This window comes from Leopardus geoffroyi, chromosome E2, assembly GCF_018350155.1.
Source record: "Leopardus geoffroyi isolate Oge1 chromosome E2, O.geoffroyi_Oge1_pat1.0, whole genome shotgun sequence".
NCBI lineage: Eukaryota > Metazoa > Chordata > Mammalia > Carnivora > Felidae > Leopardus > Leopardus geoffroyi.
In genome coordinates, this window is record NC_059335.1 from 42,792,680 (window position 1) to 42,808,254 (window position 15,575).

At 44.1% G+C, this 15,575-nt stretch overlaps 1 protein-coding gene across 3 annotated transcripts in view; it reads left to right on the forward strand.

The window, feature by feature from the left end:
- Window positions 1-15,575, forward strand: part of PHAF1 (phagosome assembly factor 1) — a 30,555-nt gene that overhangs the window by 147 nt on the left and 14,833 nt on the right. For 2 of the 3 annotated variants that reach the window (XM_045443094.1, XM_045443095.1), the window contains exons 2-4: window positions 34-154; window positions 8,001-8,083; window positions 12,767-12,850. In XM_045443094.1, the coding sequence (XP_045299050.1) occupies window positions 91-154; window positions 8,001-8,083; window positions 12,767-12,850 (231 nt within the window). In that variant the 5' untranslated portion in view covers window positions 34-90. The remainder of the gene's footprint in view (window positions 1-33; window positions 155-8,000; window positions 8,084-12,766; window positions 12,851-15,575) is intronic. The other variant, XM_045443093.1, reaches the window with a different exon arrangement.

Sequence of the window (15,575 nt, forward strand, 5' to 3'; positions counted from 1 at the left end):
GCCGGCGGGTTAGTCGCTGCTTTGTCTCCTCAGTGTCTGTCCCGTCTGCGTTGCTGCAGGGAGGCCGCCTCGGCCCGGCGAACTGAACCAATGCTGGATCTGGAGGTGGTGCCGGAGCGCTCTCTGGGAAACGAGCAATGGGAATTCACGCTGGGTGAGTGTGGGGTTCTACCTCAGGACTATGCTTCTTTCTTCTCTCCAGGCCCTTCCAGCCTCTGGTCTCTGCCTCTTATTCCCCTGCGCCCGCGGCTCCTCGTCTTTTCCGTCCTCACAGCTCTTTGGGCTCCAGGCACTAACTTACCTGCTCCTACCGGCCAGACCCACCCGTCGGTCGCTCAGCCTGGCCTAGATGCCCTCGCCTCAGGCCTCAGCAGGGCTCCTCCTGGGGCAGTGGTAAGGTAGTAATAATAACAATGGTGGACACGCCCCAAACACTTACCCAAGGCCAGGCCCTCCTTCCCTGTGCGTAGTTACCTCAAGTATGCCTCCTTGGGATCTGAGGGTCCATACTTTTGTTTTTCCTATTTCTATTTTGCACCCTTAATAGCTAAGAAGTTACACTCTAAAACGCCACAGTAGTCTGTGTCCCTTTGCTTTTCTGGGCTGTGAGTTGCCTTGTCGGAAGGGGAAACCTAGGCTTAGATCCCATAATCACGTGTTAGGGATCTAGTCAAGGGAGGTGAGAAGAGTTTGTATCTTAAAGGAAATTGTGACTTGTTTCTTGTTTGTTTTTGTTTTTTTTTTTTAAGTTTTTTTTTTTAACGTTTTTATTTATTTTTGAGACAGGGAGAGACAGAGCATGAACAGGGGAGGGTCAGAGAGAGGGAGACACAGAATCTGAAACAGGCTCCAGGCTCTGAGCTGTCAGCATAGACCCCGACGCGGGGCTCGAACTCACAGACCGCGAGATCGTGACCTGAGCCGAAGTCGGCCGCTTAACCGACTGAGCCACCCAGGCGCCCCATTGTTTCTTGTTTTTAATGTGGTCGATGTGTGATTTAATCCTAAACCCAGACCTTAGCAGAGAGAGTTGAAGGTTGAATGACATAAGAGTTCAGGGAAAGTAACGTTCAGTTTGTATAAAATGCAGTTTGGCTATTTTTGGGTTTTGGGGCCAGTTTTAACTACCCCCAACGTCTCTGCCTTTATGTGTAGAAGTATGTGCATTCAGTAAGTCCAGTGTGTGTTTACACTTATCCAGCACTAGGAAAAAGGGGTGTGGACCAGGTGTTGGTGCTGTTTGTGCAGATCTGAACTTTTGTCCCACTAATTTGGGCTACTGGGCTGAGTCACCTACTCCTTTGGGCTATAGCTTATCCTTGAATCTGGAATACTCATCTATGGAGATAGCATAAATGAGGAACTGGAGGATAGCTGCTGGTAGGACCCTACTGTGCTCAGTGTTTCCAAATACTAACTGAACTACAAGCCTCTGGGTTTGAGCCAGTTTTATTGAGTGGTCGGAGCCAACTTCTCTCATAACTTAAACCACACCTGCCGAGTTCTTCCCCAAATTTTAGCTGGTGTGAAACACTCTGGCCTGTTGTGAAGCACCAAGAATTTGACTGGGAGGCCAGTGATATATTTACCTCCAGATCCATTCATCATGCTGTTGCTGTTTGGCTTCTAGTTAAGAAAGAACCTCCCTCACAGCTTCTCATACCAGTACTTCACAGGGCAGAGTGAGAACCACAACCATAGCTTCAAACTGTACTTGATGGTGTGACTAGGTTGTGGATCTCTGTGGTAGTCTCTTGGCCAAAAGTTGAGGGGTGCCTGGTTGGCTCAATGAGTAGAGCATGCAACTCTTAACCTCAGGAGTTGTGAGTTCGAGCCCCATGTTGGGGCCAGAGTTTACTCAAAGTAAAATAAAGATATTATTTGAAACCAGGATTTCCTGGGTGGAAGGGCAAAGTTTCTTCTGTCAACTATTTAGATACCTTAACCTTACTCCTAACTTTGCCAGTTCCCAGAAATCAAGGGTTAGGGTAGTTCTTTCAAATTGTCTAAATAACAACAGTGAGAAGAGAATTTCTTTCTTTCCTTTTTTTTTTTTTTTTTTTTTTAATGTTTATTTATTTATTTTGAGAGAGAGAGTGCTCAGACGAGTGGGGGAAGGGGCAGAGAGAGAAGAGAGAGAGAATTCCAAGCAGGCTCTGTGCTGTCAGCACAGAGCCCAGCACTGGGCTCGATGTCGTGAATTGTGAGATCATGACCTGAGCTGAAATCAAGAGTCAGACACTTAACTGACTGAGCCACCCAGGTACCCCAAAAACAGCATTTCTCTACGGTGGGCCCAGAATTGAACTTTGAGGGAAACTTCATAGAGGCAGCTTGGCCTTGATGATTCTTTTGTGGATCTTAAAAATCCACATTTTTAAATCATGTCTCCCTGAGAGATGATGATCATTTTTAACTTCCTCAAGCTTAAAAAAAAAAAAAAAAAGATTTTTCTCTCTCTCAGTCTTCTTCCCAGCCCTCAACACATCTAAGCTGCTGTTATGGCTGATAGGTAGGGATAGGTCTAAGGTGGATCTATGCTTTAGAATTACATTCCTAGAGAACCAGGCAGTGCTTAACTAAAGTTACCACAGCCCTGTAAGGTAATCTTCATTTCCCAGATGAGGAGCAGGCTCAGAAAGGTAGAGATGATGAAAAGTAGGTAGCTGAACAGGGATTCCCTGCTTCCCACCACTCTGCCCTTCTAAGGATGGGCTCAGCTTTGTCTCTAGGTTTCTTTTTGGAATCTCTGCAAATGCAGATGCATCAAGCCCTTGCCATCATCTGCCTGGCATCACAGTGGGGATCTGCATCCAGCTTCTTGGCTGCCTTCCTGGCCTTTGTGTAATGTTGGGAGATTAGAGAAATGCCAACAACATAGGGAAAGGCAAACCTAGGCAAAGAGGACTCTCTGGTAATGCCACTGATGGCTTGACTAATGGTGAAGTAAAGGCAGTGCAAACTTGAAATGTTTTCAGTAAGACTTGGAGAATGTATTAGTGTGGAAGCATATCTCTGAATTGTTCTAGAGAGACTGAAGGCTTACTCTGTTGAAGGCAACATATGTACCCCTGCGGACTCTGCTTACTAACATCAAAAGTTGAATAAGAAATGCTCCTGTGCCCTGAAGAAGTTAGTCTCTTGTGGGTTAAGGGATAAAGAAATAGTTCATTTTATTAAAATGAGGGAGAGGTCATGTAGGGTGCTTTGGAAGGGGAGAAGGGACTTGACCTGACGGGATTCAGGGAGGGCTTCCTATCAAACTACAGAAGTCAGTATCATTCCTGGAGCCAGTGAGCACCAGGAAAGCCCTATCAGAAATCTGCCATGGGGCACCTGGGTGGCTCAGTCGGTTAAGTGGCTGACTTTGGCTCAGGTCATGCTTTCATGATTTGTTTTTTATTTTTGTTTTTGTTTTTTATTTTTTTAAATGCTTATTTATTTTTGAAGGAGAGAGAGAGCATGAGCAGGGGAGAGGGAGAGAAAGAGGGAGACACAGAATCCGAAGCAGGCTCTAGGCTCTGAGCTGTAAGCACAAAGCCTGATGTGGGACTTGAGCTCACTAGCTATGAGAACATGACCCAACCGACTGAACCACCCAGGTGCCCCATGATCTCATCGTTTTTGAGTTCAAGCCCCATATCGGGCTCTGCACTGGCAGTACAGAGCCTGCCTGGGATTCTCTCTCTTTCCCTCTCTCTCTGCCCCTCTCCCACTTGCATGCACACGCTCTCTCTCTCTCTCTCTGTCTTTCAGTAAACAAACAAACAAACAAACAAACTTAAAAGTAGGAAATTCTAGGGGCGCCTGGGTGGCTCAACCGACTGAGTGTCCGACTTTGGCTCGGGTCATGATCTCACAGTTGGTGAGTTCAAGCCCCACGTCGGGCTCTGTGCGGACAGCTCAGAGCCTGGAGCCTCCTTTGGATTCTGTGTCTCCCTCTCTGTCTGCTTCTCCCCCACTTGCTCTCTGTATCTCTCTCTCTCTCTTTCTCTCTCTCAAAAATAAAGATTAAAAAAAATTTTTTTTTTTTAAATAGGAAATTCTACCGCCAGATTGCTCTTCTACGGTGTCTCCATAAACATAAATCTTAGAGTCAAATTCAAAACAAAACACTGGGAAAGATAGTGTGTGTAGGGAACTATAAGCAGTTTGGTATTATAATGAGAGTGTGATGTACTGGTGGAAGAAGAAAATGGGTTCTCCAAATTCCCAATTCTTTCTCGTGATAGCTGCCTGGGACACTATCAAGGAGCTTTTGGGTCCATTGGAAAAGAGGGTATCTATTAGTGAAGTGTGTTGCAGACACAGGTTTAGGAAGAAAGTTAGAGGCTAGATTTGGGGAGGTGGAGAAGGAGAAGGAATCTAGAGGTTTCTGGCTTGAGTGACTGGGTAGATGTTAGAGGTATGGAGACCCAGAATACAGAGGAGAACTCAGATTGAAAAGAAGGTGAAAAAGTCTCTTTTAATCTGTTAACTTTTTATTTGCCTTTTTTTTTTAATGTTTATTTTTGAGAGAGAGAGAGCACACACGCAGGGAAGGGGCAGAGAGAGAGGGAGACACTGAATCTGAAGCAGGCTTCAGGCTCTGAGCTGTCACCACAGAGCCCGATGCAGCTTCAGACTCAGGAACCGCAAGATCATGACCAGAGCTGAAGTCAAATGCTTAACCAACTGAGCCACCCAGGTGGCCCTATTTGCCTGTAGATATCTATGTAGATATATAGATATATATATAGAAAGCAGAATAAGATATGAATCAGAAACTAGGTGGTTGGTTGGATGAGTGTATGAAGGATGGGCAGAAGGAAACATTGCCCATCATAGAGATCTGGGGAAGTTAGAGGAAGAGCAAGAAAGAATGGTGTTAGTAGAGACAAGATGAGGGTGCTCAGAGTGAGAGAGTGGTCACCAGGGTCTATGGTACAGGACCTACATGTCCTATAATAGCTTTTTTTCACTTAGAGTTCAGCAGATATGTAGGACCACCTACTGTTGTGCCAGGCATGGTGATTGGGTGCTAGCTGTATGACAGTGAGTAAAACAGGCAGTGTTTCTATCCTCAAGGTATAGGGGAGACTAACAGAAATAAACAGGGGGCATCTGGGTGGCTCAGTTGGTTGAGCATCTAACTTCTGCTCAGGTCATGATCTGGTTTGTGTGTTCAAGCCCCACGTTGTGCTCTGTGCTGACGGTGCGGAGCCTAGAGCCTGCTTTGAGTTCTATGTCTCCCTCTCTTTCTGCCCCTCCCCTGCTCACACTCTGTCTCTCTCTCTGTCTCAAAATTAAATAAACATTAAAAATTAAAAAAAAATAGATAAATAGGATGGGAGGCTTCATTAGATAAGGCAGTTGGGGAAGTGAGATGTGAGTCAAGACCTGAAGAATGAGAAGGAACCAACCATGGAAAGGACATTCCAGCAGAATCTGAGCTAGCACAGAGGCCTAAGTTAGCAAAGAGCTTAACAAATGTGCTGGGAACAAAGGGAGGCATGATGGGCAGTGGAAAGAAAGATGGAGGTAGATAAGATTGAGAATATTCAGGGACTTTAGGTGGTGACATGCTGTTTGGGTTTTATAACCCCGTATTGGGAAATCATTGAAGGGTTGTAAGCAGACAAATGATGAGATCTATAATACATAGGATGTATACAGTTTAGAAAGCTGACATACACTCCATACCCTTTTTTGGGTCTAGGTAACTCTGTTTGGACTGGACAGTGCTCTAGTGTCTTTGTCATACATATGTTTGGTTCCTTTTAGAGGCCTTTTGTAGCCTTCCTTTATCAGCAGCTGTGTGACAACTGGTCATTGTAGCTGCTTTGTCTCCTCCAGATGGGGTTTCTCCCCAGGTGACTCAAGACCTGAGGATCCGAAGATTCCAAGGCCAGGGATTTGATGTAGTTAGGTGGAGAAGAATCCTCTCTTGAGAAACTGATTTGTGCTATGTAGGTGAGAGAAACCATGTGGCCTTCTGTTTCTCAGCACATAACCAAGCTTATCTGTCTTCTCCGCATGGATGTTTGCCCATTCCTTCTGGGAGAGTATAGATGCTTCTCCATTTCAGGAATGGCAAAGCTGAGTGATGCATCCAACTTGTTCATATTCTCAACAAACATTTATTAAGCTTCTACTATGTATCAAGCCCTATGTTACGGAAGGTGGAAAGATCCTGTGTTAAGGTGTGGTGTCCTCCAACTTTCTTCAAATTATAGAATGGACCATCAAATGAAGGCAAGGTTAGATCATTGTTTAAATGTAGATAGACCATGCATTTTTATAACCTTCTTTTTCTTTGTATGCAAGCTCTTTTCTGAACATCTGTCCAAAGATCAGAGGTAAACTGATCTTGAATGTGAGCCACTGTGTGCTTCCCTGAGGTCATGGTGGTCCCTCTTTCTCCCTTTCTCTTATTACCTACTCCATAATCCTTCAGCTCTGCTGAATAAATATTTATTCAACAGCCACTGTGTGGTCAGCCCTGTACTGGGTACTGGGGATCCAGAGAGTGGTGAATAGCACAATACTGTCCTTGGATTCAGAAAGCTGTGAGTCTTTGGATTTTGTCTGAGACTTTGTTTTGGATTGTCTCTCTTTGAGTTTTTTCTTGTTTGAAATATAATGGACTCTGAAAACATACTTTTTGGTATTCCCTGGGAGTCCTGGGATCTTAGAGATATTGTTGGCATTTGGATTTCTTAAACTGGGTGCATATATAAATTTGTTTACAATGGGCCATGAGTTCAACGATCAGGTATTAAGATTTAGAGGATTTGTGGGTTGATAAGCAAGGATCCAGTGAAATCTTTAGTAAAATGAATTAATTCTGGTAGATGTGATGTTTTAAGTTTATTTATTTATTTTGAGAGAGAGAGAACGTGAGCAGGTGAGGGGCAGAGAAGAGAGGGAGAGAATCCTAAGCAGGAGCCTGCAGAGCTGGAAGCAGCCTCAGTCTCATGAACCTTGGGATCATGACCTGAGCCAAAACCAAGAGTTAGACAGTTAACCAACTGAGCCACCCAGGTGCCCCTCTAAGGGCTCATTTAAAAAGTTAAATAAAAGTAAATTGGGGCACCTGGGTGGTTCAGTCGCTTAGGTGTCTGACTTCAGCTCAGGTCATGATCTCACAGTCCATGAGTTGGAGCCCGCGTTGGGCTGTGTGCGGACAGCTCAGAGCCTGGAGTCTGCTTTGGATTATGTGTCTCCCTCTCTCTGCTCCTCCCCCATTCTCCCAAACTCCCTCCCTCCCTCCCTCCATCTCTCTCTCTCTCTCTCTCTCTCTCAAAATAAACATTAAAAAATTAATTATTTTAGAAATAAAACGTTAAAAATCACACATCCAGGGGCACCTGGATGGTTCAGTCGGTAAAGCGCCTGACTCTTGGTTTTAGCTCAGGTCATGATCTCACAGTTTGTGAGATTGAGCCCTGCATTGGATTCTGTGCTGACAGTGCAGAGCCTGCTTAGAATTCTCGCTCTCTTCTCAATAAACAAAAAAAATTTTTTAATGAGCTCTTACAAGTCATGTGCTCCTGCAGAGTCTCATTTGAGAGATGAGGAGACATGCCAGAAAGAAAGAGAGGAAGGAACCTGCCCTAGGTTATATGTAATTCACGGAAGAGTGAGAACCAGAACCTTGGTCTCCATATCCAGAGTCATGCAGTCAGTGCTTTTCTCACTGTTTTTTGGTTCATGCTGACTTTGCCTTCTCTGAGCCCCTTTTCTGCTTGGGATCAGCATAGTAGTTCCCATTTCCAGAAATCTTTTTTGTGTATTCACTCCCTTCCCTTATACAACCCAACTGTTCCCTTAGTACTTGCTGCTGACTTTATTCTAGCTTTTGCTGCTTACTGAACTTTTATTTACTCATATGTTTGTAGACCTTAATGGCCCCTGTTCCCACCCCAGGTTTTACTGCAGGGTCTAATGTCTAGTACAAAGATAAATGTCAGTAAATGGATAGCCCAGGTAACCACACAGTTGTTCTTGCTTTATTTCAGGAATGCCTCTGGCTCAAGCAGTAGCCATTCTTCAGAAGCACTGTCGCATCATCAAAAATGTCCAGGTTCTCTACAGTGAACAGGTGAGTGGTAGCTGATTTGTTTACTGAAGTAGCATTCCTAATCGTTGAGTCACTCCAGAGGTTGATGCTCTGGGAGAGGCAGACTGGCAGGAATTGCTGGGTCAGTGTGTTTGAATGGGAGAATCTCCAGCACTGGTCAGTTACCAAGTACATTTTGACTCTGAAACTTTTGGTCTTGATAATGTAGTGCTGTCAGGTTTGGAAAGGCAATAATAACTGAACTTGTTTTTTGATGTGTTTGACTTAGCTGATCCTTAGACAGGGACATTTCAGTGGGAGGTCACCTCAGGGACTATCTTGTCTTCTAGAGTGCTTGCCTCTTCTACTTTTGTGTTTAAAATGGTCTTTTCTGCCTTTGTTGATTGCTTTCATTTGTGTTCAGAGTTGTTGCAGTGCAGAGCACTCCAGACTTGAAAAGAAACAGGTGTAGCTCATTCCTTTGGTGAGAATGAACTGATACATAAGATCATATATCAAAATATTGGCTCCAAATTAATGGACATATTTTACTCTTTTTTTTTTTTTTATCTGACTTATGGTGGTCTCTATTAAATGTTGGTCAGTTGTGCCAGGAATTAACACCTATAATATAATGTTGCATGTGTTTACAAAGAACTTTTCTGTTTCCAGAAAGAGTGTATACGTTAGCACTAGAGAACTTTCTGAACATCAGGATTTTTTGTATTTGGTTTTATAAGCAGAGTTGGGGACTATTTTATTACGGGCTTTTAGAAATAAGATGCTTCTTGTCTCTTTAAAAATGCAGTCTCCCTTCTACTGAACTCTGAAATCTATGATTATTTTGTGACACAGATCATGTGTTGCTGTGTGTAGCAACTTTTATGGTGTCCTATGTGTCACAAACCTCAGGGAATAGTTTTGAGCCTATCTAGGCTACAGGATGTTCTCACTGTCTTTTTTGATACCTTATAAGTACCATTTTGATTATTTTAGTTCCATTTGTCCCATTTAGTTTCAAATCCTAAAGCAAATGACTGTTTATTTTCGACATGAAAAATGTTGTGGACTAGAGGAAGGTGAGATTTCTGTGAGTCTTTCCAGTTTGCCTAGTGTCAAAGTTGAGCCTCTTATCTATGTCCAGACATTACTTTCTGCAGTGCAATACCCCTCTGCCAGCCTACTGAAAGAGTTCCCATGTGAAGAGTCCTCATGAGACAGGGAATGCATAATCTCCAAGCAAGTTCCTGGATATTTTTGTGGTACCTAACACGGAACAAGGGACTTCTAGGAGTAGGACAAAGGTGCCTTGAGCCACAGTGCCAAAGTACTTCCTCATTTATAAAGTGAAGAATGTTGACTTTTCCACTTTGTTGCACTCAGATCATCCCTAACCTACTCTGACTTTCAGTGTTAGACCATGAGGGAATTACTCATGACAATTAGCAACCATCAAAATAGGGATAATGGGTTTGCTTCTTGAGCTTTTAGCTTCCTGCACATTCAGTTAAATCAGATTTGGGTGCTCCAAGAGTAGATAAAATTGAACATAGGCTTTAAACTTGTAATTTTTTTAAAAAGTGTTTTTAATGTTTATTTTTGAGAGAGAGACAGAGCATGAGAAGGGGAGGGGCAGAGAGAGAGGGAGACACAGACTCTGAAGCAGGCTTCAGGCTCTGAGCCATCAGCGCAAAGCCCAACACAGAGCTCGAATTCATGAACCACGAGATCATGACCTGAGCTGAAGTCGGATGTTTAACTGACTGAGCCATCTAGGTGCCTCTTAATTATTTTTTAACGTTTATTTATTTATTTTCTAGAGAGAAAGAGAGCATGAGTGGGGGAGGGGCAGAGAGAGAGAGAGAGAGAGAGAGACAGAGACAGAGACACCCAGAATCCAAAGTAAGCTCTAGGCTCTGTCCGCACAGAGCCCCATGTAGGGCTCGAACCAATGAACCAAGAGATCATGACCTGAGCTGAAGTTGGACGTTTAACCACCTGAGCCACCCAGGTGCCCCTTTAATTCTTTTTTTAATGTTTTTTTATTTATTTTTGAGACAGAGAGAGACAGAACAAGAGCAGGGGAGGGGCAGAGAGAGAGGGAGACACAGAACCTGAAGCAGGCTCCAGGCTCTGAGCTGTCAGCACAGAGCCCAACACGGGGCTCGAACTCACAGACTGTGACATCATGACCTGAGCTGGAGTTGGACGCGCAACTGACTGAGCCACTCAGGCGCCCCTTTAATTTTTTTTTTTTTTAATGTTTAGTTTTATTTTGAGAGAGCAAAGAGTGTAGATGGGGGCAGAGAGAGAGGGAGACAGAATCCAAAGCAGGCTCCAGGCTCTGAGCTGTCAGCACAGAGCCCAGTGTGGGAGGCTCAAATTCAGGAGCTGCAAGATCATGACCTGAGCCGAAGTCAGATGCTTAACCACCTGAGCCACCCAGGTGCCCCGGCTTTAAACTTTTTAAACAAATTTTTAAGAATGAAGTTTATATCTTCCATCACTACTTTTGTTGTCTGTTGTCCTGACCTTTGGGTACAAATAGTTTTAGCATTAAGCTCATTTTCCCTGATGTCTTCTAAGGAGCTGGAATCAGTTGGAAAACATGGATTTTTGATTCCAGTTCTTGGTTCAGATCCTTGTTCTTCCCATTTTTTAGCTATGCACCTTTTGACAAGTTAATAACCAGTCTGGTTCTCCTTCTGTAATGTGGTTATTGTTTCCTTGTAATAGAATAATCTTTTGAAGAGGATCAAGAGGAGATGGTCTCTCAGAGCTCTGATATTGTGCTTCTTAAATGTGGGTCCTGTCCTCTTCTGCCTTCCTTTCCATTTCTTCCCATTTGTCTTCTTGCTTCCCATCAAGTGCAAAGAATAGTTTGGCCCCATTAAATGTTTTAGAAATATCTTCTTATCTCTAGCAAATCACACCTTGGAGGTTAAATGTGCATATCAAGTGGGTCCCATCTTTCTTAGAGGGAAAAGTATGAATGACTAGGAGTAGACAGCTTTACTAAACTATTTCATATGGAGAACTGTGTAATTCTGGGATCACTGGAAGAGCCTGCTTACACACCATATAGTACATGTATATTTTGATTCCAGAGATACTTAGGATTTACTAGTAAAATATTGATTGTGAGCATAATTTACTTGCTTTTGAAAATTATCTAGTTATGTCCTGAATTGTAACAGTGCCGGGAGAAAAATGATCAGATCTTGGGAGAGTGTAAGAAAATTCCAATCCTCCCATTGTTCCTACTCCAAACAAGGATCTTGAAGGATGCTAAAAGGTTGCTTCATCCTGCTTAATGCTGTGGAATAGCCCTCTTAGAAATGTGTTCTGGGTTGAGAATAAGTGACCTAAGGTCAGAGTTCATCATTCTATCATCTTGCTTGAGACCTGATGGTTTTAGACATTCATACAGACCTACTGGAAAATTACAACATTCTTTCTTCTAGTGTTTGCCAGGCATGGTGGTACCTCCTAGGCCTGCTACCTTGTGAAGATCAGTGGGGTAGGAGGGAGGAGATAGTCTTAGCTAATCCCAGAAGGCTCTGGAGAGAATTTTTCCATTGAGGCCCACACCAATGGCACCTGGCCTTCCAGCCTACAGTTCTGTCTCTGACAGCCACACTTCTTTGATTCACTGTGCCTGCCTTGGGAGGCTCTATAAAGAAACTTCTCTAAACATTTGAGAGCTTTGTGCCAGTTTCAAGGAGTGGCAGGGTTTTGGATGTTGGTGTTTTTCTTCTGCGAGGCAGCTTGGTTTAGGGCTGTGGAGTGTCTTCAGATGTCGAGTCCTTGAATTGATTGCACTGGAACAGAAGCAGGCAAGTGAGACAGATGTGACGAAACAGTGTTGTATGCTCAGTGCTATGCTTGGTGCCTTCTACCTTACTATCTAGACCTACTATCTCCGTTCCCACAACAACCCTAGAGGGAAGAGATGATGGTATTCCCATGAAGAAACTACAGCTCAGAGAAGTTTTGAGAGTCAGTTAAGGTCACCAGCTCACCCGTACCCAAGCCCGGCTCTGTTCACTGCTTTGTGCTGCTGCTCCCTTCCCCCCAGGACTTAGAAGGGGCAAATGTAGAAATACAACTCCTTAGATCTTAGATTTGGGCTTTCCAGAAAGAAGCACATGTGATATGGGATGGTGAGGGGAAGGAAGGAAGGAATAAGAGTATCATCTCATACATAAACATCACAAAGTATTTCTTTGTCCTGGAATATGGCCTGAAGCAGTCAAAGTATAAGATATGTTTTCTGTAGATGGTACAGACAACCTTGGGAACAAATGGACATAGGTTCAGCTGACATGCATTGAACATTACCTGCCAAGTTTGGGTCCTGACTAGACCTTTTTACATGGCCTGCGTTCCTCATTGACTGCTCTCTAGGTTTGACAGGGAAACCCATGCTGTAGATGTGGACCCTGACCCTCAAAAGAAAATGGCTTACATACTCAAATAATTTTGGCCCTTTCCCCCAGGTATTATTTCTCAAAGCCTAGAAGAAGGAGTCTCTTTTCAGCCAGTGTTAGGAAGCAGCAGCTTCAGGCTGGAAGTAGCAGACACTGCATTCACACAACAGTTTGTTAGTTGGGCCAGGGAGGGGCTGTCTGCACTTACATATTCTCTGTGCATTGCATTTAGACTTGTGAGTTTTTGGTAGGTGCTGTTGAGTAAGTTGTTGAGTGTTTTATTTTTGTTTTGCAGTCTCCTCTAAGCCATGACCTCATCCTTAACCTGACTCAGGACGGGATCAAACTGCTGTTTGATGCTTTCAATCAGAGGCTTAAGGTAACTGTGAATGACAACTAAAGTTTCATGTCAGGCTGATTACTACGTGCTATTGTGAGATGTTTCTGAAACTCATAAGTGGGGGTAGACTCCTGTGATTTGGTGTACCACAGTACTGGGGACTGGAAGCTGTGCCTGTTCCTCTAAAAAGAGGGAAGCTTGGGGTGGGGTGGTTGGAAAGTGGCTGGGAGGGACTCCAATCATAGGCTGCAGAGGTGGAGGGGAAAGAGTGTTAAAAGCTTTGGGGAATACTATGGGGAGGGGGATTCTAAGTCATTCAACTTAAGGAAAGCAAGAGAAGAGCTAACTATTGGCACAGATTATCCCAGATCTTAACAGGTGTACTAAAAATGGGGCCTAACTGCAGAATAGGATCAAAAGACTTTAGTCAGGTCTTTGTATCTTGCTTTACTTCATTCTTAGGTCAAGCAATATGACTTGGAAGGTGAAAAACACAACTGTTCTTCCTAAAATGCTGGAATTTACAGCTTAACACCACCAGTGATGAATTGATTCTTTAACCCCATTGAGGATATGTAAACAAACAACTTGATGGTGTATAGGGTTGTCTTAAGTTCAAGTGCAATTTACTAACACCTGTTTCACTCCAGGATGTTTTTAATACACTATTTACAAATGCCTGGGCTTCACAGATTAGTCATGTGACACCAGACTCATGCCTCAGAGTCACAAGGTTGAATGTGGCTCTGGGCATTGGCATACCAGAGTGCTTATCCTGGTTAGGTTATGGAGTAGCCTTTCCAAAAGACTTGGGGGGTACTTCCTAGTTCTCATCATCCCATCACAAGTGAGCTCCTAAGAAGACAAGATAGAACATGGAAAAGGAATCTGCACACAGAATGGGAATTCTTCATTTATGATGGTTTTTCAAAAGCAAATGTGAACATTCTTAGCCCCATAGTTACCTTGCCTCTCCTTGTGGACTCAGTCATCCTGTCTTCACTGACCAGAAGTTTCACAGTGGGAAAAGGGAGAGAATGGTCATCAGTGTGGCTTCATTACAAATCAGGGAAAATTAATCTGGAAACACCTTTACAAAGAGTTATTTGTTTTAGCTAGGTAAGTCCACTTTAGGAGACATAACCCCAGAAGATTATAAGGAAGGTAATGTTGACAGATACGTATAGCAGGGCTTTTCATAGTAATGAAAAGCTGGAAATAACCTACATGGACAGCAAAAGGGGATGGCTAGGCAGCCCATCATAGAATCACAGCATGATGAGGACAGTATCAAATATTAAGTGAGTACTTGGTACAGATTAGGCGCATCGCTGAATGCTTCCCGTGCATTTCCCAACTTAACAAGCCTGTGAGCTGTACTGTTTCCCATTGAGACAAAGGAAGGACAGAGGATGAGTGGTCTGCCAAGCTTTTAACCCTGAATTACCAGTGTGTGATAGCCCCTGGGAGTAGAAATGACTTAGCTTCTGTTGATGTATATGGGAAATAAATGTGATAAAAGCTGAAGAAAATTGTGTGAGCACACTCTGGAGAAATGTGAAGAATGAGAAGTACAATTTGAATGAGAAAGGAAGTAATTAGAACCTTCTCTTGTGCTTTCTGTGGGGTCCCTATGAAGAGGAGGGGCTGGGACCCTGCTGGAGCCTCTGGAAACTGAGGAAGTGATTCTCAGGTGCCCTTGGTCAGCATCAGGTTTGACCTGACCCATGTGCCTGCCCCTCCATCCAAGCACTTAAGAATACTCTTCTCAGGGTGCCTGGGTGTCTCAGTTGGTTAAGCATCTGACTCTTGATTTCAGCTCAGGTCATGGTCTTACATGACTTCGAGCCCTGCGTCGGGTTCTTTCCTGGCAGCGCGGAGCCTGCTTGGCATTCTCTCTCTCTCCCTCTCTCTCTCTCTGCCCTCTCCTTCTTGTGCACTCTTTCTCAAAATAAATAAAGAAACATAAAAAAATAAAAAGAATCCACTTTTCCCTGATGCTGTCTCCTGCAGTTTCCTCATCCCCTCACTCCCTGCCTATGAGAAAGCTCTACAGAATGAGGCTTCACAAATTTCAACCTTCACAGCTACCTGTCTTTTCCTTTCCTATCTTGGCTGCTGCCATGGCTTCTCCTCTGGGGAAATCAAGGTCTTTTCCAGCCCAGTGGGTGGTAAATCATGAAGTTCAGACTTCCGCAGCTTCTTGTCCCTGTGGCCCAGCAAGCTCCATGGGCCAGATCTGCTTGTTGATTCTCCTGGTGACATGAAGGACTCCAAGATGGTTGGTACTCTGGGTCTCTTGCCACAAGTGCCATCCTACATATGCCCTGTGGTTAACTCTGGTCCATTGTTTTCCCATTAGGCAGGCAGGGTTGAAACACCCATAAATGTTGGTCGGGGTTATTGGCAGGTGGGTGACAGCGACACAGAAGGAACATCCTGAAGGCCCACCGCCACAGGGTGAGTGGTGGGAAGCCCTTGGGTGGTCATTGGCCAGCTTTAGGGGTGGCAATAAGGGAGGCAGAGTGCCTGTTCCTGCTATACAAGCAAGGCTTCTGGCTAAAGGGTGAGGCTCTCTGCCAGCATGGGGCCCTGGCCTTGGTGAAATGATATACCAGTTTGGCATGATATACTGCCATGCCGGAGCTTTCTGAAGGGACACTGAGTATCTTATTATGAATCACAGCTGTTCCCCTGTTCTTCCTTTAATGACCTCTCTTGACACCTCCTTTCATGTTTTCTAGTTTCACATTGCCCTTAGCTG